The sequence below is a fragment of the Phocoena phocoena genome, chromosome 1 (genome assembly GCF_963924675.1).
Source record: "Phocoena phocoena chromosome 1, mPhoPho1.1, whole genome shotgun sequence".
NCBI classification, from domain to species: Eukaryota; Metazoa; Chordata; class Mammalia; order Artiodactyla; family Phocoenidae; genus Phocoena; species Phocoena phocoena.
In genome coordinates, this window is record NC_089219.1 from 107,797,926 (window position 1) to 107,817,982 (window position 20,057).

The following is a 20,057-nucleotide window of genomic DNA, read 5'->3' on the forward strand; positions in this document are numbered from 1 at the left end:
TTTCTTCCCTAGAGACAACCGAATAAGGACAATCCTCAGCAATCCGCTATTTTGCTTCAATAAGGATGGGGGAGGGGAGGATCTGGTGAAAAGTGGAAAAGGAAATAGAGAAAGGTGAGAAGCAACAGCGGAAAGAGTATCGAGTGGGAGAAAAAGAGAGGTCATCGTGGGAAGGAGACAAGGTGAAGAAGAGTGCAAGAAAACTGAGGGGATGTCAGTAGAGAACTTGCTGAAGAAGACCAAAAAAAAAAAAAAAAAAATGGAGGGGGAGGGCCGGTCAAGAGGGGAGAGAGAGCGAGGGGCAGGTGGAGCATGCGAGCGGGAGTTACGGAGCCAGGACCGGGACGCCCGGGGTTTGGGGCCAGCGACTGGGAGGCAGCAAGTACTTAGGAGACCGATGTCAGGGGAGTCGGGGATGGGCGGGAAGCTTAAGACCCGTTCCGGGATATCGGGGAGAGGAATCCAGGCCGATGCCCGAGCGCAGAGGACACAGAGCTCTTACCGGTAGTTTGGGGCTGACCTCGCCCTTGCAAAAGTGGCAGAAAAACCGGTGCGCGGCAACCGCGGCGCCCGCGCCGGCCCCGGCCGCCGAGGCCTCCGCCATTTTTCTCTTTCGCCGCGGCCGTCCGAGAGGGCAGCCGGCCGGTCGCTCTCCAGGTCGCTACCTCCCAGCTGCTGTCGCCGCCTCTGCCGCCGCCGCCGCCGCCGCCGCTGCCGCTTCCTTAGTGCTGCCAGCCGCTTCAGAGCCAGCGCGGGTCACGTGAGTTCGCCCGGCCCACAGAGGCGGCGGCGCAAAGAGCGACCCCGAGGCCCGCCTCCCAGCACCAAAGAGGTGCAGGAAGGAGAGTCCGCCAGCCGCGGCCCGCCCGCCGGCTCCTCAAACAGCCCCTCGCCGGTCCTCCAATCTCCCAGCGAGAAGAAAGAAAGAGCGTCCCCGGAAACCACCGAAACGCTGGGGTAGAGCGGCACACGTTTTGCCTCTTTGCCGGTCCTCCTCGGTGGCCGTGCACCTGCGCGAAAGGACCTTGGGCTCCCCCTCTGCCCGGGCGGCTAGCGGGCGCTGTACGAAGCTGCAGTGGGGAAGTCGGTGGCGTTACGTGGCATTGACCCAGAGGTTAGTGGAAAATGCGGTCTGAACGAGGTGGCCCTGTCTCTGGACCCAGGGACCCAGTCCGGAACAAGAACCTGCGGTAAAGAAGTGAAGAGCCAGGAGCCGGACTCCTTGGAAATACTTTCCGGGGATGGCAGAGGGTCTGGGGATGCTTCCCCAAAGACCTGTGGATGGGGATAGTGAGACTGAAAGGCAGAGTCTTGGCTTCTGAGGAATTGGGAGAAATAAGTGAACAAACCAGTGTTTGATAGCACTTGTGATAATAAGGAAGTGATTATACAGTGGACTATGTCTGTTTCTCTTTGTGTATACTTTGTCAAGGAATAGAAATTTCAGAATTAAATACTGCCCTGCCAACAACATACTTCATCCCCTATTTGAAACACCCTGTTGAGAAGCTCTCATTTACCTCTTAGTTTATTTTGCAAAGTTGTCATTGCCTGTTCAGTCCCAATAGTCTGTGAATAGTGGTCTTAATTCTTCCAAACAATGAAGTATAGAATGTGAGGTCTGTGACAGATCGCAAAACCATCTACATCCGATCTTTAAAGAAAACTAGAATCACACATGATCCCATAAAGATAAACTTGATATATAGTCTTCCAGTCTTTTTTTTTCATGCATACATGTGGGGCTATTTCCACAGTAATTGAACTTTCCTCTACATTTTGCTTTGTAATGAACAATTTTCTACACTAATACATATTATACTTTATTGTGAATGTTGGCATAGTATTCCATTATATGAGTATACCATAATTTATTGAAATAATCACTTATGAGATTGTTTCCAGAATATCAGTATTCTAAAGTGACATGTTTTTATTATTCCCTCGGAACAGAATATCCAAAACAAAAGTATTAGGTCAAAGATATGCAAGATTTTAAGGCTTTTGATATATCTGCTGTCAAATTGCTCTCCAGAAAGTACATGAATTTACACTCAGCGGCTCTACTCCCAACATAAAAGAAAAACTTCCCATCATACCCTCTTTTTCTTTTTTTCCTAGCTCTGAGACTCCTCAGCACAATGACTCAAGCAGAAATTAAACTGTGTTCTTTGTTGCTGCAAGAGCATTTTGGAGAGATCGTAGAAAAAATTGGAGTCCACCTAATCAGAACTGGCAGCCAGCCACTAAGAGTTATTGCCCATGACACAGGAACATCATTGGATCAGGTATGTTTGGATCACAGTAATTTGCTTCCATTTCATTAATTTCTTTAACCTACCTTTGAATATTGTTACTCCCCACCCCACAAAATGGAAAAGAAAGCAAACTCTGTGCTAGGATCAGAATAGTGTTATTTGGGAGGGGAAAGATGATGAGACATAGTGCCCAGGGTTCTGCTTCTCAAAGCGGCTCATCATGGCTTCTGAGGCAAATCTTGCTCCTCCTCTGCCATATGCCATACTTCATTTATTCATGAGTCTATTAATTTCAGTACTGTGTTTAAGGAATAAGAATAATAGAGGGAAAAAAAAAAAAAAGAATAATAGAGGGAATGGGACTTCCCTGGTGGTGCAGTGGTTAAGAATCTGCCTGCTGATGCTGGGGACATGGGTTCGAGCCCTGATCCGGGAAGATCCCACATGCCGCGGAGCAACAAAGCCTGTGCGCCACAACTACTGAGCCTGTGCTCTAGTCCCCGCGAGCCACAACTGCCGAGCCCGCGTGCCGCAACCACTGAAGCCCATGAGCCTAAAGCCCGCACCCCGCAACTAAAGAAGCCACCACAATGAGAAGCCCGCACACCACAACGAAGAGTAGCCCCCACTCACTGCAACTAGAGAATGCCCACGTGCAGCAGGAAGACCCAAATGCAGCCAAAAATTTATTTATTTATTTATTTAAAAAAAAAAAGAATAACAGAGGGGAAGTAAATTGTACTTTGAAAGATAAAGATCAGAGGAAATATGAGCATCATAGCAAGGACTCTTCCTGACTTCTTCCATTGACATTCGCTTCTTATTAGCTATTCCAATGGAGAGAGGGAAGACACACAGAGATTCCGGCCATCTCCTGATGTTTAGGAAACTGTTGGACAAAAATTGCCAGCAATAATGAGCTGCATCTTCAGATTTTTCTTCTCTTTCTTCTGTGTTTTCTCTAGGTAAAAAAAGCCCTTTGTGTCCTCATCCAGCATAACCTGGTGATATATCAGGTGCACAAACGTGGTGTGGTAGAGTATGAAGCCCAGTGCAGCCGGGTGTTGCGAATGCTTAGGTATCCCCGGTACATCTATACTGCCAAAACATTGTACAGTGACACTGGCGAGCTGATTGTTGAGGAGCTCCTGTTGAATGGCAAGATGGCAATGTCAGCTGTCGTGAAGAAAGTAGCAGATCGGCTCACAGAGACTATGGAGGGTCAGTACTGTATCCACAGCTGTTCGCAAAAGCATAGATTGGCTGGCTGCAGGAGAGGACCCTTAGCTATCTGAGGCCATCTCACTTGCCTCTTTCCTCCTGTCATACAGATGGCAAGACCATGGACTATGCTGAGGTCTCAAACACATTTGTGCGACTAGCAGACACACACTTCGTGCAGCGTTGCCCCTTGGTGCCTGCCACTGAGAATTCAGACCCTGGGCCACCGCCACCTGCCCCCACTCTTGTCATCAGTGAAAAGGATATGTACCTGGTTCCTAAACTGAGCTTGATAGGTAAGGAATTTTGGCCCCTAGATCTGTGATTTGACCTAATTGTAGATTCTTCCTTAATGATTGTTAAATGAATGACTCAATCAATTAAGCAGTTACCAAGGATTTACTCTATGCCAGATACTGTGGTATAAAGAGATGAAAAAACCATTATGGTCCCTGCCCGTATGGGGCTTAAGTCTAGTATAGGAGGCTTACATTAATCAAATAGCCTGATGGATATATAACTAACAAACTGCGATAAGTACTATGAAGGTAAAATATGGGATGTTATGAAAATATATAACAGGGGACCAGATTTACCTGGGGACTTGGGCACATGCTTCTTGGAGAAAGTGGCATTTGAACTAAGATTTGAAGCAGAAGTAGGAGCCAACCAGTGAAGTAAGGTATGAAGGGGTACAGAGGATAAGCATTTTTGGCAAAAGGAATAGTATGTAGTGAGGAAAAAAATAGGAATTTGAGAAAGTAAAAGAAGATCAGTATAGTTAAAGTACAGTGAGGAAAGGAAAGAGAGCCATAAGTTAAGGTTAGACAGACAGTTAGGGGCTAGATCATGCAAGACCTCGTAAAGCACCTGTTCTTTATCCTAAGAGCAAAGGAAAACTACTAAAGGATTTTAAAGGAAGTAACATGATCTAATTTGCATTTTTTAAATATGTTTCTGTCTGTAGAAAGGATGGGGCAATTTTTCACAAACCAGTGAAAAATTAGACATAGGAAGGGTGAGGAAGACAGAAATCAAGATTGACATCTGTGTGTCTGGCTTGAGTATGTGGGAGGATGATGGAACCGTTCACTGTGAAAGGAAGCATTGGAGCAGGACCAGTTTGAGGGAGAAAGACTATGAATTTCTTTTTGAACTTGTTGAGTTTCAGATGACTTCATCATTAACTTGAATTTCTTGTAGTTCCTTAGTCTCCTCAACATCTCTAACCTAGAGGTAGCTACAGATGTCTTTGGGATAGAGACACCTGCTTTCACCTTCGGTCATTTCCTGTTATCATATGAGATGTAGCCTAACTGTGTAACTGTTTTGTTTGGCAGGGAAAGGTAAAAGGAGGAGATCATCTGACGAAGATGCAACTGGGGAGCCCAAGGCCAAGAGACCAAAACATACCACAGATAACAAAGAGGTAATGAGGCTTCTTGGTTAGGAGTCCTTACCCTGAGGCAAGCCAGAAAGAGCACTAAGATGACAAGCCCCAAAAGAGCTTAAACGTTCTTGGATCGAGAAGTAGTAGGATTATGAACTTCATTAAATATTGGCCAGGGATAGACTAACAAAGAGTGAACTCTGTTGCTGTGTCCCTTCTGAGGCTTAACTTACTTCAGTCATTGGACAGAGGTAATAGATTAGGCAGAAAAAGCGCCTAGAAAAAGTTTAAATTGGTCAGTATGGCTGGACCATAGAGACCCATGGGGATGAGTGGTGATAAATGAGTTTAGAAAGATACGTATAGACCTGAGCTGTTATATTCAAATGCCTTCTCAGCATCCCTGTAAAAACATCTGATAAGCATCTCAAAAGTAGTATGGCTAAAACAGAGTAATTGATTTCCTGCTCCCAGATATCTACTCCCTCCTAAGCTTTCCTCATCTTAGTTAGGGACACCACCAAGGCCAACCACCCAGGACACCATTTGCTTAGTCCAAAGTCCTAGGAGCCATCTGATCTCACAGTAAAACCTGTCAATCCAATTTCTAAAAATAATTGAAATCCAACTATTTCTTATCGTTTCCACTGCCATCACCCTAGTCCAAACCATTATCACTGTAGTCAAGACTTTGCCAACACTCTCCTAAGTGGTCTCCCTACCTGCTTTCATACCTACTTAAGAGCCAAAATGACTTTCTAAATTGTTCTTTTTAAAAAATCCCAACACATCACTGATTTTTGACTCCTTTAATAGCTTCCCATTACTCTTAGAAGAAATCCAGTTCTTTACTGTGGATTATGAAGCCTTACATGAGCTGGGTCTTTTTTTTTTTTTTTTTTAATGAATTTATTTATTTATTTTTGGCCGTGTTGGGTCTTCGTTTCTGTGCGAGGGCTTTCTCTAGTTGCGGTGAGCGGGGGCCACCCTTCATCGCGGTGCGCGGGCCTCTCACTGTTGTGGCCTTCTCTTGTTGCGGAGCACCGGCTCCAGACGCGCAGGCTCAGTAGCAGTGGTGCGCGGGCTTAGTTGCTCCATGGCATGTAGGATTTTCCCGGACCAGGGCTCGAACCCGTGTCCCCTGCATTGGCAGGCAGATTCTCAACCACTGCACCACCAAGGAAGCCCGAGCTGGGTCTTTACATGATCTGCTGGAGACAAGGCTCTCCAACCTCAGCTCTTCCTACTCTGTCATTCATTATGTTCCAGCTTCTATCATTTTTTCCGTCCTTCAAATGTATCATACTCTTTCTAGTCTTCAGGCTTTTGCCCTTAGGATTTCTTCTGCTTCAAATACTTTTCCCTCAGATCTTCATGTAGTTGCCTCTTTTTCATCATTCTGATCTCAGCTCAAATGCTACTTTCTTAGAGCTCAAGCACCATTGCCCACCCTCTACTCCAGTCTCTACCACATTTTCGCATTTCATCTTCACAGCATTTATAAGTAGCTGAAATTACTTATTATTTGTACAAGTGTTTGTCTCTGTACTCCCAATAGTCTATAAACTCTTCAAGGACAGTGTCTTGTCCCTGGCACCTGGAATACTCGCAAGACATCAATAAATATTTCTTGATTGACTAACTAAGAAGTTTGGACTTCAACCTGAAGACAATGGGGAGTCATTGATGAATTTTAGGCAGGTGAATGAAGTGGCTAGATTTACATTTTAGAAATATTACTATAGTACAGTGGTTTATAACTTGTACAACTCCATGGATGCGTTTCAGAGAGTCCACCTGTACTATGTGCATTTTTCTATAGAGCACTCCATAGCTTTCTTCAGGGGAACTGTGAGCCCAAAAGGTAAAAAGAAGCACTGCTCTATGAGAAATGGGGAGAACGATGCAAAAGGAACAAGATTAAATGCAGAAAACCCAGTTGCCCTTTTTTATAGTGTCCACTATATGAAAAAGAAAAATGAAAACCAGTTAGGCTACTGTAGTAACCAGGTGAGTCAAGAGTAGAGCCTGAAGTAAGGTAATGACAGTCAGGATAAAGAAAAGTAGACTTCTGATTAATATAAAGAATAGATAGGGGGCTTCCCTGGTGGCGCAGTGGTTAAGAATCCGCCTGCCAGTGCAGGGGACATGGGTTCAAGCCCTGGTCCTGGAAGATCCCACATGCCACGGAGCAAATAAGCCCATGCACCACAACTACTGAGCCTGCACTCTAGAGCCTGCGAGCCACAACTACTGAAGCCCACGCGCTTAGAGCCCGTGCTCTGCAACGAGAGAAGCCACCGCAATGAGAAGCCCGCACACTGCAACAAAGAGTAGCCCCCACTCACCGCAGCTAGAGAAAGCCCACTTGCAGCAACAAAGACCCCACACAGCCAAAAATAAATAAATAAAATAAATTTTTAAAAAAAGAATAGATAGAACTGGGTAATTGGATAGTAGATGAGAGAGAGCAAGGGGTTAGGGATGGTATTCAAGTCTCTAGCTTAAGAAACTGGGTTGGTTGTAGTGTAGTTAGCTGAAAACTTGAAAGTTTTAAGTCACAGATGGAAGTAGGCAGTTGAGTCTATGCACCTGGAACTTAATAGAGAGTTCTAGAATTAAGTAATAGACTTGGAACAGTTGAAACCTTGAGAGCAGATTAAATCACCTAAGTAGAATATGTAGAGTGAAAAGAAAAGAGGGCTGTGGACAGAACCCTGGGGAACACCAGTATTTATAGATGGGATCTGGAAAAGGAATCTGTGGGGGCTGAGGAAGGGTAGCCAGAGTGGTTAGAAGGAGCACCAAGAAAGAATGGTGTCATAAAGTCTAAGGGGCCACATAGAGTTAAGGAGAAAATGTCCAACCATGTCATATGCTTTAGAAAGATCAAATAAGATTGGAACTGGACAGTATTCTTTGAACTTAGCAACAGGTTCCTCAGGAACTTTGGCATTTCAGTGTAACGGTGGAAATAGGTTGAATAAATCTGTGGATGGGGATACAGCTGGGATGACCAACTCTTTGAGAAGCTCAAATTTTTTTTTAAATAAAGAAATGTGGTGGGGATGTGTGCACCACACTGAATGAGTTCTGGCCTAATGGCTTCTATTTGCTCTCTGAAATAAGAAGCAAGGTCATCTGCTGAGAGAGAAGGGAGGGGCAAATGGGAGATTTGAGAATACTGGAAAAGAGTTAAAATAGACAAAGATTCGAGGTAAGCAAAGAAAATCTGTTTGAAGTTGGGGGTTGTGAATTTGTCATTGTGGAGGCACTAAATCCACATGGTTGAATGGTTTTTACCTCCAACCAATTTAGTTGCTACTATATAGGAAAAGAAACGGTGAACAGTTAAATCCAAGCTTCTCACTAGAAAATGCTTCCTTGTATCTAAATGTTTCTCTCTCATCTTTTTCTCCTCCTCAGCCCATTCCAGATGATGGGATTTATTGGCAGGCCAACCTTGACAGATTCCACCAGCACTTCCGTGACCAAGGCATTGTCAGTGCAGTTGCCAACAGGATGGACCAGGTGATATCTAAGTGGGTGGGACAGTGGCTATCAGGAATATTCACTTATTTGCAGATGTGGCCATTGGCATATAGCCAGAGCCAGCACAGCAGAGTGAATTCTGATTTCCAGTTCACTTTTCAAACCCAGACAAGCAGCGAGATCGTGCGGACCATGCTCCGGATGAGTGAGATTACCACTTCCTCTAGTGCCCCCTTCACCCAGCCATTGTCTTCCAACGAGGTGAGCTTCATGTTCTTGTACTAGTTTTCTGACAGGCTCTTGGATATAATAATTATTATACATAGAGCCTGAGATTAGGTTGAGGTCTGAACCTTGAAAGGAAGGGTTTTTGCTATTTGAGGAGGGATGGGGATTATTCTCAGGTGGTAGGTACTGAAATATTTGGTCTCTTGGGAATTCAACCTTTAAAAACCTAAACCATTACCTTTGTCAAAGTATAAGTAATTCTTTTTTTTATTTTTAATTTATTTTATTGAAGTATAGTTGATTTACAGTGTTGTGTTAATTTCTGCTGTATAACAAAGTAATTCAGTTATACATATATACATTCTTTTCCATATTCTTTTCCATTATGGTTTATCACAGGATATTGAATATAGTTCCATGTGCTATACAGTAGGACCTTGTTGTTTATCCATTCTATATATAATAGTTTACATCTGCTAATCCCAAAATCCCAATCCATTCTTCCCCCACCCACCTCCCCCTTGGCAACCACAAGTGTGTTCTCTATGTCTATGAGTCTGTTTCTATTTTGTAGATAAGTTCATTTGTGTCATATTTTAGATTCCACATAGAAGTGATACTGTGTGGTATTCGTCTTTCTGACTTCATTTAGTATGATAATCTCAAGGTCCATCCATGGCTGAGTAGTATTTCATTGTATATATATATATATATATATATATACAATATATATATACAATATATATATTGTATATATATATTGTATATATATATATATACAATATATATATTGTATATATATTGTATATATATATATATACAATATATATATACAATATATATATACAATATATATATATATATATATATATATATATATATATATATATATATATATATGTGTGTATATATACACACATATATATAGTATAAGTTATTCATAATTGTTCCAAGAATCTACTGTTTGGAATCTGAGCCTTGGTACTCAGGACATTATATGGCCCCTTATATTTGTTTTTTTCAATATATTTTGTATATTTTAAATTTGTTTTAAATGCTTTGTTCATTGTTTTATTTATTGAATATTTAATATTTCAAGTGTTTTATTTGTAATTATACTAATTTTTTGTAATTATACTAATATTTATCCACATTAAATATAGTTATATTATTTAAAATTTTTTTAACTTACTATATAACAAAATTTAAATACAAGTATTTTTCTGATGACAAAAGTAATTACATGACCTGTATTCAAACAGCATAGAAATGTATAATTTTTTTAAACTTGTAGTTCCCCAAACTTTCAGGAATGCCAGGCATGTTCTGTATCTTGCAGATGGTAGTTATGTGGGTATATACAATTGTCAATACTCATCAAACTGTACCCTTAAAATCTGTGCTTCTTGTATGTAACATACCCCAGTTTAAATAAATATATAGTTTTGCATAATCCCAGCCCCAGAGATCCTTGTCAGTAGTTTGGTACATATCTTTATTCAGACTTTTTTATATGTATAGTCTCACATAAATGTAGATTGATTTATTTATTTTTGCTGTGTTGGGTCTTCGTTTCTGTGCGAGGGCTTTCTCTAGTTGTGGCAAGCAGGGGCCACTCTTCATCGCGGTGCGCAGGCCTCTCACTATCTCAGCCTCTCTTGTTGTGGAGCACAGGCTCCAGACGCGCAGGCTCAGTAGTTGTGGCTCACAGGCCCAGTTGCTCCGCAGTACGTGGGATCTTCCCAGACCAGGGCTCAAACCCGTGTCCCCTGCATTGGCAGGCAGATTCTCAACCACTGCGCCACCAGGGAAGCCCTGTATTTTTTAACAACAAAAAAATATGGGGTTATACTCTATGTACTGTTCTAAACTAGCTTCTTTCATATGACAGTATATGTAAACTTTCTTTTCATGTCAGTATTTTTAGATCTGCCTCATTCTTTATAATGGCTGTATCATATTCCACTTAATGGCCATGATGTACTTTATTTTAATGAATTCCTTATTACTGGACATGAGAATTGTTTCTAGTTTTTTACTCTTACCAACAATGCTGCTGTGCTTTTGGACATTGTTATACTTGTGATATCTAAAATTAGAACATCTTTATTTCAGCAATGTCAGCAGTTCTAAGTTCCCAGGCCCATTTTCACTGTATCTTTTGCTCCACAGATATTCAGATCCCTACCTGTTGGCTATAACATCTCTAAGCAAGTTCTTGATCAGTATCTCACTCTGCTGGCAGATGATCCAGTAAGTCTTTTCTTTCTTTTTTCTGCTGTATTTACGATTAATTTTTGCCTGCTATCAGTCTTCTGTAGCCTCATTCTCTACCTAGCCAGCTCAGACAATTTCTCTACCATCATCTGATAGGAGGGCTTCCTGCTGCAGACTCTTGGCCAGATTTGCTCTTTTGGAAACAGGATCACTGGACTTTCCATTCAAATAACACAAGCTCTCTCTTTTTTTTTTTTTTCCTTTTTTTTAATAGCTTGAGTTTGTTGGAAAGTCTGGCGACAGTGGTGGAGGAATGTATGTCATCAGTATCCTTATGGGTGGTTATTTCCTTACAGTCAGGCAGCGTGAACTATGAAACAGAATGGTGACTTAGAAAAGATTTGATGATATTTAGTATACTAAGTAAGTTAGAAAATTGAACTAAAACATTGATGATAAAGAAGTGAAAGGGACTTTTAACGAACCAAATTTTAGTTAAGCAAAACTCTGACTTAAGCACCTTAGTTAATTAAGGTTTCGAAATACTTACATACCACAAATGAGACTAGTGTGAAAAACAAAATAGTATTTAAGTTTTAAATTAAAGACTCAGGGATAAAACTAAGATCACAATGACCAGGCCAAAACATTACGGAGTAACCTTAACCCTCTACATAAAGACCTACATAAGGCTCTAGGATCTCTAGCCACAGCCACTCTGGAGTCGGTCATACAAGAGAGGTAAGGGGGTCACCCTGATTGGGGTTGGGGGTCAGATAGATACTTCCTTTCCACACCCCATTTGAACAAGTGACTTGGTCATTATGTCAGTAACCAATATAGACACACCTTGGCACATCTTGCCCCATTTTCCGCTGGACTGCTATGGATCCCACCTACTACAGCTCTTTACCCTAAATACCCTGATGCTTAATTCCCAGTGATGCCAATTAACCATCCTTCCTAAAGCCTTTACTTACAAATGCATGAACTGAGGCATTCAAGTGAGTCAGCAGTTGGTGACTCTTATGATTAGCAGTATTGTCATCAGTCTGTGGAGTTATGAAGGAATTCTCTGATTGCTGTTCCTCTCTGGTCCTGTCTCCACACATGGAAACCGAACAAGCGCTAAAGCTAATCTACGTCGGCATGCCATTTGCTTTCTTTATTCCTTTACAGATTTGGGTCTCGCTGTGCCAGAATATTCCGTTTAGTTTTACAAAAGAAACACCTGGAGCAGAAACAGGTAGAAGACTTTGCAATGATTCCAGCAAAGGAGGCAAAGGATATGCTTTATAAAATGCTCTCAGAAAATTTCATATCACTCCAGGTAACAGTAATCACCAACCAACAGAGCTGACCTAGGATGAGAGGAACTCCTGAAGCAAACATTCTGAACCCCAAACAAACTGTATCCAGCTCTGAGACAGAAAAAAAAAAGATTAACAAAGACATAGCAAGCACTTGAAAGATAACTGTGGAGCTTTAACTGGCCTAGTAAGAAAGAGGCATAGCCAAGAAATTACCCCAGAATCACCCTACCCTTTTTTCTTTAGCTCCTAGTCCGTGTGATTTGTCCTTTCCTCGAGCCTTAAGTTTATTGTAGATTAAATCTATCGGGTCATCACTACATGCAGACCCATGTAGTATACCCTATGAGAAAACAGATAGAATGGATTTTGGAGTCAGAATCACAGCTCTGCCTCTTACCCAGTTACACTGAGCAAATTACCTACCATCTTTTTTCCCATCTACAAAATGGTGATGGATGGTGGTAACAGAGACAATATGGCTTGTTATAAGATCAGATACAATCTACCTGGCACATAGGAGTTGCTTAGTAAATGTTAAGTGCCTTCTCTTTCTTCTCCACTCAGGATGTTGACAGTCAAATGGAAAAAACAGGGCAGCCCAACCCTCCATGTGGCTGATTGTACCATAAACACAGATGCTGTATGACTGGGGAAGAGTGAAAGTATAAGTGAAAGAGAGGGCTGAGTAGCTCCAGACGGGACAGGTGTTTACTTTGCCAGTTCTGAAGAAAAGTATAGTGTCTTATTTTTCTTTCTATGGACAAATAGGAAATTCCCAAAACACCAGACCATGCCCCATCCAGGACCTTCTATTTATATACTGTGAACATCCTGTCAGCTGCCCGAATGTTGCTGCACAGATGCTACAAGGTAACTCCTCCCCAGTCCATCCACAGAGATGTCTCACCCTCATGCCCCCTTTAGCCATTTTGCCTGAGCTGCTTAAATAGAACTGTGTGCATTTCTTGTCTTTTCTTCCCTCAGAGTGTAGCCAACTTGATAGAAAGGAGGCAATTTGAAACCAAAGAAAACAAGTGAGTAACATTTTCAGTTGAGTAATTACATTTTACAAGGCCAAAAGGCTTATGGGGAAATTTCCTGTAGAAGTGGAAACCAACAGAGACAATGACCAGTCTGGTTGCACTGAATTATTGGCTTACGTTGGCATAAAGATGCATTAGTATACACTTTTCTTGTATGTCCCCAGTGAAATAATTTTGCAGATTAAATTTATGAGCAATGTATAAACTGGCACCAAACTTTAAGTACAAATGAGAGGCAGCAAGAGTTTCAGGAGTGAAGTCACGTTTCTAATTAAGCTTGTAGAGAATGTCCTTCCTTAGAGAGTGACATTATCCACTTTGACCAGGAACATGGTAAAAGGGGGAGCTATGCCCCAGGGCTGTGGGATAAAAGAATCTCCAAGGCTAGAGGACATGCCTCAGAGTTGCGTTTGTCTGACAGGCGTCTACTGGAAAAGTCTCAGAGGGTAGAAGCCATCATTGCATCTATGCAGGCTACAGGTGCAGAGGAGGCACAGCTACAGGAAATAGAGGAGATGATCACAGCCCCTGAACGCCAGCAGCTAGAGACCCTGAAACGTAATGTCAACAAGTAAGCATCATAAACTTCAGACGTATGTTTCAAAATACCTTGCAGACAAATCCATCTTAATATCCTGCTACCCCTCCAACTTAAGGTGAGGAAACCGAAACTCACGCTCTTCTTCCCCACCTCAATTAACAGAATTTAATCCACCTATTTCCCTAAGCTAAAAACTCTGAAGACATGTTCAGCTTCTCCTCGCTCACCAGCCGCCCCCCACCCACACACACACTCTCATTCACCAAAGCTGCTGATTTTACTTCAGTGTGTCCCAAATCTGGCCTTTCATCTTGCTTCCCATGCAGGCCCTCCTCACCTCTTTGCCAGACCTTTGCAAATCACCTCCTGCTTCAAACCATTTCTTATAATGCTTTCACAGTTAGTATCTTTAAAGTGATTGACAATATCACTCTTCTGCTTTAAATGCTATATTGACTCCTCGTTTACAGTATAAAGACCAGACTCCTTGGCATAACATATAAGGCCTTTCACAGTCTCATAACAGCCTATATCTTCATCCTCATTTCCTTTCACTGCTCACCATTGACCTTCATAGGGATTTTGCTTTGAATCTGTAGATCACTCTGTGGAGTATTGCTTTCTTAATGATACTAAATCTTCCAACTCATGAACATGGAAGGTCTTTCCATTTACTTAGATCTTCCTTTGTCTCTTTCAATGAGTTTTGTCGTTTCTGGTATTTGTCTTGCACTTTTTTGTTAGATTTATTCCTAAGCAATTGTTTTAGTGTTTTCTTAAACTTCATTTTTGAATTTTTCATTGCCCGTGTATAGAAATAGAACTGATTTTTGTGTTTTGATTTTATATCCTATAATTTTGCTAAATTCATTTATTAGCTGTGGTAGGTTTTTCTGTGGATCCTTTGAGCTTTTTCTGTATATAAGATCATGTCATCTGTGAATTAGAAATAGCTTTACTTCTTCCTTTTCAATCTGGATGCCTTTTATTTGTGTTTCTTGTCTAATTTCCAGACTAGAACTTCCAGTAAAATGTTGAATGGAAGTAAAAGCAGACATCCTGTCTTGTTCCTGATCACAGGAGGGAAGCTTTGTCTTTCACCACGAAGTATGATGCTAGGTGTGGGTTTTTCATAGATGGCTTTTATCAGGTTGATGAAGTGTTCCCTTCTATTCCTAATCACTTTAAGCCTTAGCCACTCTCAGTTTCTATTTTAAAACACACTAGGTCCTTTTACACCTGCGCCTTTAACATGTGCTATCTTCCTCCTCATTGCAAGTTAGAATGTAACTTCTCCTGGGACAGAGGCCTTATCTTTTGAATCCTCAGCAATTTCCACAGTACCTGGCACATAAGAGATGCTCAGTAAGTAGGAGGAATGATCTATTGGTTCTCTTGCTTTCCGCCCAGTACTTTCAGGAGTAACCAAGCAATTCTCCATGACCACACCCACTCCAGCCTCTAATCTTAAATATGCTAATGAATGTTCAGTGTGGGCAAATGCTTTCACTTTTTCACTCAGGTTGGATGCCTGTGAGATCCAGGTGGATGAAACCATCTTCCTGCTGGAGTCATACATCGAGAGCACCGTGAAGAGACAATGACCCAGAAGAAGAGTCTTCCTCAGAAGATCTGAGGGGATTGGAAGGAGGAATAAAGGAGGTGCCTAGATGCATTCTTTGCAGTAGGATAAGTTCCAGATTCTTGTACTGAAACCTTCTCTCTATCCCTACCACCCAGAATACACCAGAAAGAGTTTGACATATTTTTTTAAGTTTGCTGATCCTGTTTAGGAATCATCACTATATTCTACCCTCATCAAATCTTGGCAGAGGAAAGAACCTTAAATCAACTAGATTAATCGTCTATCACATGCATCAGCTCCCACCAAGAAGTCAGCTAAGGCTGTGTTTGAACATCCCTGACAGTGAGAAAAACTTCTCCCAAAGCTGTTCGTTCCATTTTCAAAAGGCTACACCTGTTCTTTACTTTGTTAAACTGTAATCTTAAAAACACACACACACACACACACACACACACAATGTAGGGAATGTGAAAGACTACCACAGAGGGGGGATAAAAGCTATTTTCAGGGCTAGCAGGTGGATTCTATTCACACTAGAATCTATGGATAAAAGTTACATTTGCCAGCTCCGGGCTTCTAACACGTCTGAAATTATGTATGTGAAACACTTAGCACAATGCCTGGCATGTGGTAAGCACTCAATAAATCACTGCCTTCCTCTTCACCATGGTTCCTAAAAACTGGCAATTCTAACTTCTCTCTTCTAGTACCATGGACAGATGACCAATCTAGTTGACATAATTTGTCCCAGCAGCTTCAGTTTCATTTAAAGCAGGTGTTGTTTTATAATCTCTTCAGTTTCCTCTTACCAGTGTTAGTTCTAATTCATTAAACATTTGAATGCCAATTAATTGCCAGCCACTATACTAGGTATAATATACAAAGATAAATACAATACCATCTCTGCCTTCAAGGCACTTACCATCATTTACTGAGCACCAGTTATGTGCCCGGTATGTCCCCAGGCCTTGGGGATGCAAAGATGAATAGCCTTGAGCATACAGCCTAGTGGAGGGAGAGGTAAGTACAAGGAAGTGTTGGGGGGGGGGGGGGGCGGCTATAGTGGGAAAGTATCGTACAGAGGCAAAGGGGAAAAGGGTCAGGCAGGAAAGGGAGCATAGAGAAGGTGACACAATCCGTATTTTGAAAGATGGGGATTTGCCAGGTGGAAGGGAAAAAGGATCCCAGAGGGGAAGCACAGCCTGTTTCTTGGGGGAACAGGGAATAACACGTGACTGAAAAACAGGGCCTATGTCCTGCCAGACTTGACAGGCAGGGGCAAGGACTGGTGGGTGTGTAGCAAGGATGCTGTGTTAAGTAGCTTATCTTATCCTGAGAGCAGTGGGAAGCAAAGTGAGCAGATCTGTATTTTAGAAAGATCACTCTGGCCGCACTGTAGAGAATGAACTGGTGGAGGCAGGACTGTTTAAAGACTTGTAATAGTATCTCAGGCAGAATATGAGGAAGGCTTGAACTGGGCACCGGTGGCTGGAGATTAAGACATGGATTTGAGAAAGTTTAAGGAAGTAGATGTGCTGCACTTGGTTGCCATTTGAGTGAAAAGAAAGAAAGGGAAGGTGGGACTTCCCTGGTGTTCAGTTGTTAAGAATCCGCCTTCCGATGCAGGGGACGCCCAGCTCCATCCCTGGTTGGGGAACTAAGATCCCACATGCTGGGGCAACTAGGCCCCTGGCGCTCAGGAACCTGCATGCCACAACTATAGAGAAGCCCACAGGCGGCAACAAAAGATCCCACATGCTGCAACTAAGACCCCACACAACCAGAAATAAATTAAACGAGAAAAAAAAAAGGGAAGGTGTCAAAAATGTTTCTTGGGTGTCTGGCTAAGAGACAGATGTAATTCACTAATTGGAGGTGTTACCTGCTATACCAGATAGGTGTGCAGAGTGCCATGGAGGGGTGCTTATCGTTCCGCCCATGGCTGGTGGGAGATGACACGTGAATCCAGAAATCACTCCGTCTGGGGATCATTTTCCTAAACAGAACATGGGAGGAAAAGAGGAGCTGAGGATTTAGAGGTGTTCCCCTTTGTCATTTACCTATCACACCCCTGGTTCATCCCCAAGTGTCCTGCCTAAATTTCCCGGGGGAACTCCCGGAAGCCGGGCTTCCTTCCCACCCGGCGGAAGGCTCCGAGGGGAAGCCCGCTGGGCCACTAGAGGGCGCGGAGTGGGCCGCAGAGACCCCAGAGCCGCGTTATGGCGGCGGCGAGGGTGCTTCTCCTGTCTGGACGGCCAGAGTCGGTGAGCTTCGCGCAGAGCGTGTGTGGCCTCCTGGGCGCCGGGCCGGGGCTCGGGCCGTGGCCCACGTACTGCGGCCTCAAGCGGGGACAACTCGTCCTCTCAGACAGGCCGTTCCAAGGCGCCTCCGCCAGGCTTCCGCTCCAGGTCCGGAGACGGGGGGCGCACGGGGCGGGGGCGGGGGGTGAAGGGCCGAAGGTAGGGACTGGGATCGGGTGGGGGCCGGAGGCGAGAGGCCTGGGGGCCAGTCGCCTGCTGTGGCCTCTTTCCCCATCTGGGTGTCGCCCAGTTTTTGAAAGCCACGCCTCGCTTCTGAGATATTAACCCCAGCGGATCCCTCCCCCCAGCGACCCCCTTTCTGCCCTTTTTCGGCCCTGGATCAGCAGCCCAGGGCTCCTGGGGCCGAGCTGCCCACGAATCGAGGTGTGGATCTGGCTGTGGCGGTCGTTCTGCAGTCCAGCGATCAGACTGTCTTGCTGACCCGAAGGACACGCACTCTCAACGTTTCCCCCAACCTCTGGGTACCCCCAGGTGAGCGGTCTGAGGGCAAGGCCCTAAGTCCAGGAAAGAAATCTGCCCTTTACCCAACAGTGCTATTCCCAGTCTCAGAAAGACAGAGAAGTGGGCCCAGAAATGTGGTATCAACAGGTCCCATAATCACAAGGGGCTACAACTGCATCTGTGCCCACTGGAGGAGGGGGCAGTGTAAACAGTGAGTGAGCGTCCCTGACCAGGAACACCACCATTCACCTGCTGGTCCCACTGTTGTTGCAGGTGGGCACGTGGAACCTGATGAAGAGGTAGCCAATCCACTGACCCAACCTGCACCCTGCCCTGAAGGAGGGACCACCTTGGGTGTGGGCTGAGGGAAGGGCAAACACAGGACTTGGAGAAGTCAGGCGGTGGCCTCTCTGACCTCCTGCCCCCTCACTCCCAGCTGCTGGACGGAGGACTTCGAGAGCTTTGGGAGGAGAGTGGACTACAGCTGCCCCAGGGCCAGTTCTTTTGGGTCCCTCTGGGGTTATGGGAGGTGAGACAGGGACCTGGGAGCCCTTAACAGCTTCTAACCCACCAAAGCCCAGAGAACAGCCACACTTGCCTTGACCACATGGGACCCGATGGAGTGTGGGTGGTCTGGAGTTCCCAAGCCCACGACCCTTACCCATGTCCCTCCTCCACCACTTCTACTCTCCACTTCCTCAGCTGCATTTACAAAGCCCCAAAAAGGGACAGGAAGTTCTCATTTTTGTTTTCTTCTCTCTTAGTCTGCCTACCCCCCTAGGCTGAGCTGGGGTCTCCCCAAATACCATCACATCATTCTCTATCTACTTGTCATTTCCCAGGAGTCACAGCAGCAGCTACAGGTAGGGCTGGCAGTAGAGGAAGGAAATGCGGCTTAGGAGAACCAAACAGACTGGTTCCGACTATGACTAAGGAGGGGGAGAGGGAAGGTCAGAGATAACCAAGAAATCCAGTAGCCTCTCCCCTTGTCCCTGCCCCAAGTCTCTCCACTCCACCTGTGGGTAGGCTGTGATCCAGAACAGGTCTTCTGAGAGAGGCCATGACTAAGGGATCAACATGTCTGGCTCCAGGCCCGGATCCAACCAAACCCAAGAGAGGTGAACGCCCTCATGTGGCTGCGACCAGATGTAGCAGCTGCGGTGGCTGCCACAGAGGATGGGACAGAGACACCCAGACATCTTCCCCAGGACCTACCGCCTTCTGTCCTGTAAGTAGGAGCTTCTCCCTAACCCTCCAACACACCAACACATACACACTGAGAAGTTCAGAGGAAATTTTGTGCTGTGGGGGAGATTTAGGGAGGGAGTGGGTCAACTGATAATGAAGAGAGCACATGAGATTAAAGATATTGCCCATGATACTCCAAGGGTTCCTGTCCAACTGGCTAGCACTGAAGACCTGGGTTTCAGTCCTACTGTCTCATGGGGGCAAGTCATTTAACCCTCCTTTCTGTAAAATGAGGTTAACACCCACCCACCCCTCTCCTGTGGTGGTTGGGAGGATCAGATGACCTTATGGATACAGAAGTGGGCTAAGCCACAAGGCACAGCCCAGACAGGAGCTGTCATTCTGCAGTGCGGTGGAACTAGAAGAGAATGGAGGAGCTCGACCTCTGGTCTTGCCCACGTCCACACTGCTGCGGACGACACCAGCCACGGCAGATAGCAAAGAGAGGGTCAGCACGGGGACCAAGTTTGCCCTCAGGCTCTGGCTACAGCATCTGGGCAGGTAAGGATGAGGAAGGACTTAAGGACTCCACAGTGTTGGGCTGAATGGTCTAGTGTTTTTATGGGTGTGGGGGAAAGAAAGGAAGAAAGAACTGCCCTTGGAAATCCTCAGTGTGACACCCCTACCATGTGGAAGTGGAGCTCACTCGGACCCAGAGCCTGCAAGGGAAGAACAGAACGTGGCCCATCCCACCCCCCACAAACCAGGATCTGGAAAGCAAAGTGCTTAATCCCCTCCCCAGCCCACCTCCGTGACACT

At 44.4% G+C, this 20,057-nt stretch overlaps 3 protein-coding genes across 3 annotated transcripts in view; 2 read left to right on the forward strand and 1 right to left on the reverse strand.

Moving 5' to 3' along the window:
• Positions 1–604, reverse strand: part of RNF115 (ring finger protein 115) — a 59,267-nt gene extending 58,663 nt beyond the window's left edge. The window contains exon 1 of the mRNA XM_065878805.1: positions 503–604. Coding sequence (XP_065734877.1) covers positions 503–604 — 102 coding nt within the window. The remainder of the gene's footprint in view (positions 1–502) is intronic.
• Positions 604–15,387, forward strand: POLR3C (RNA polymerase III subunit C). Its single transcript, XM_065878792.1, has 15 exons — positions 604–1,114; positions 2,122–2,288; positions 3,224–3,479; positions 3,590–3,775; positions 4,820–4,908; positions 8,296–8,400; positions 8,530–8,622; positions 10,762–10,842; positions 11,081–11,132; positions 11,487–11,547; positions 11,986–12,136; positions 12,888–12,989; positions 13,104–13,153; positions 13,584–13,733; positions 15,226–15,387. Exons 2-15 carry the CDS (start codon positions 2,142–2,144, stop codon positions 15,305–15,307), a joined length of 1,605 nt encoding a protein of 534 aa, XP_065734864.1. The 5' UTR covers positions 604–1,114; positions 2,122–2,141; the 3' UTR covers positions 15,308–15,387.
• A 2,120-nt stretch (positions 15,388–17,507) lies between these two features.
• On the forward strand, positions 17,508–20,028 carry NUDT17 (nudix hydrolase 17). The gene is made up of 8 exons (XM_065894055.1): positions 17,508–17,696; positions 17,897–18,080; positions 18,324–18,349; positions 18,487–18,579; positions 18,815–18,913; positions 19,142–19,278; positions 19,647–19,799; positions 19,911–20,028. The coding sequence occupies exons 1-8, from the start codon at positions 17,508–17,510 to the stop codon at positions 20,026–20,028; spliced, it is 999 nt and encodes a 332-aa protein (XP_065750127.1).
• Positions 20,029–20,057: the final 29 nt, after the last annotated feature.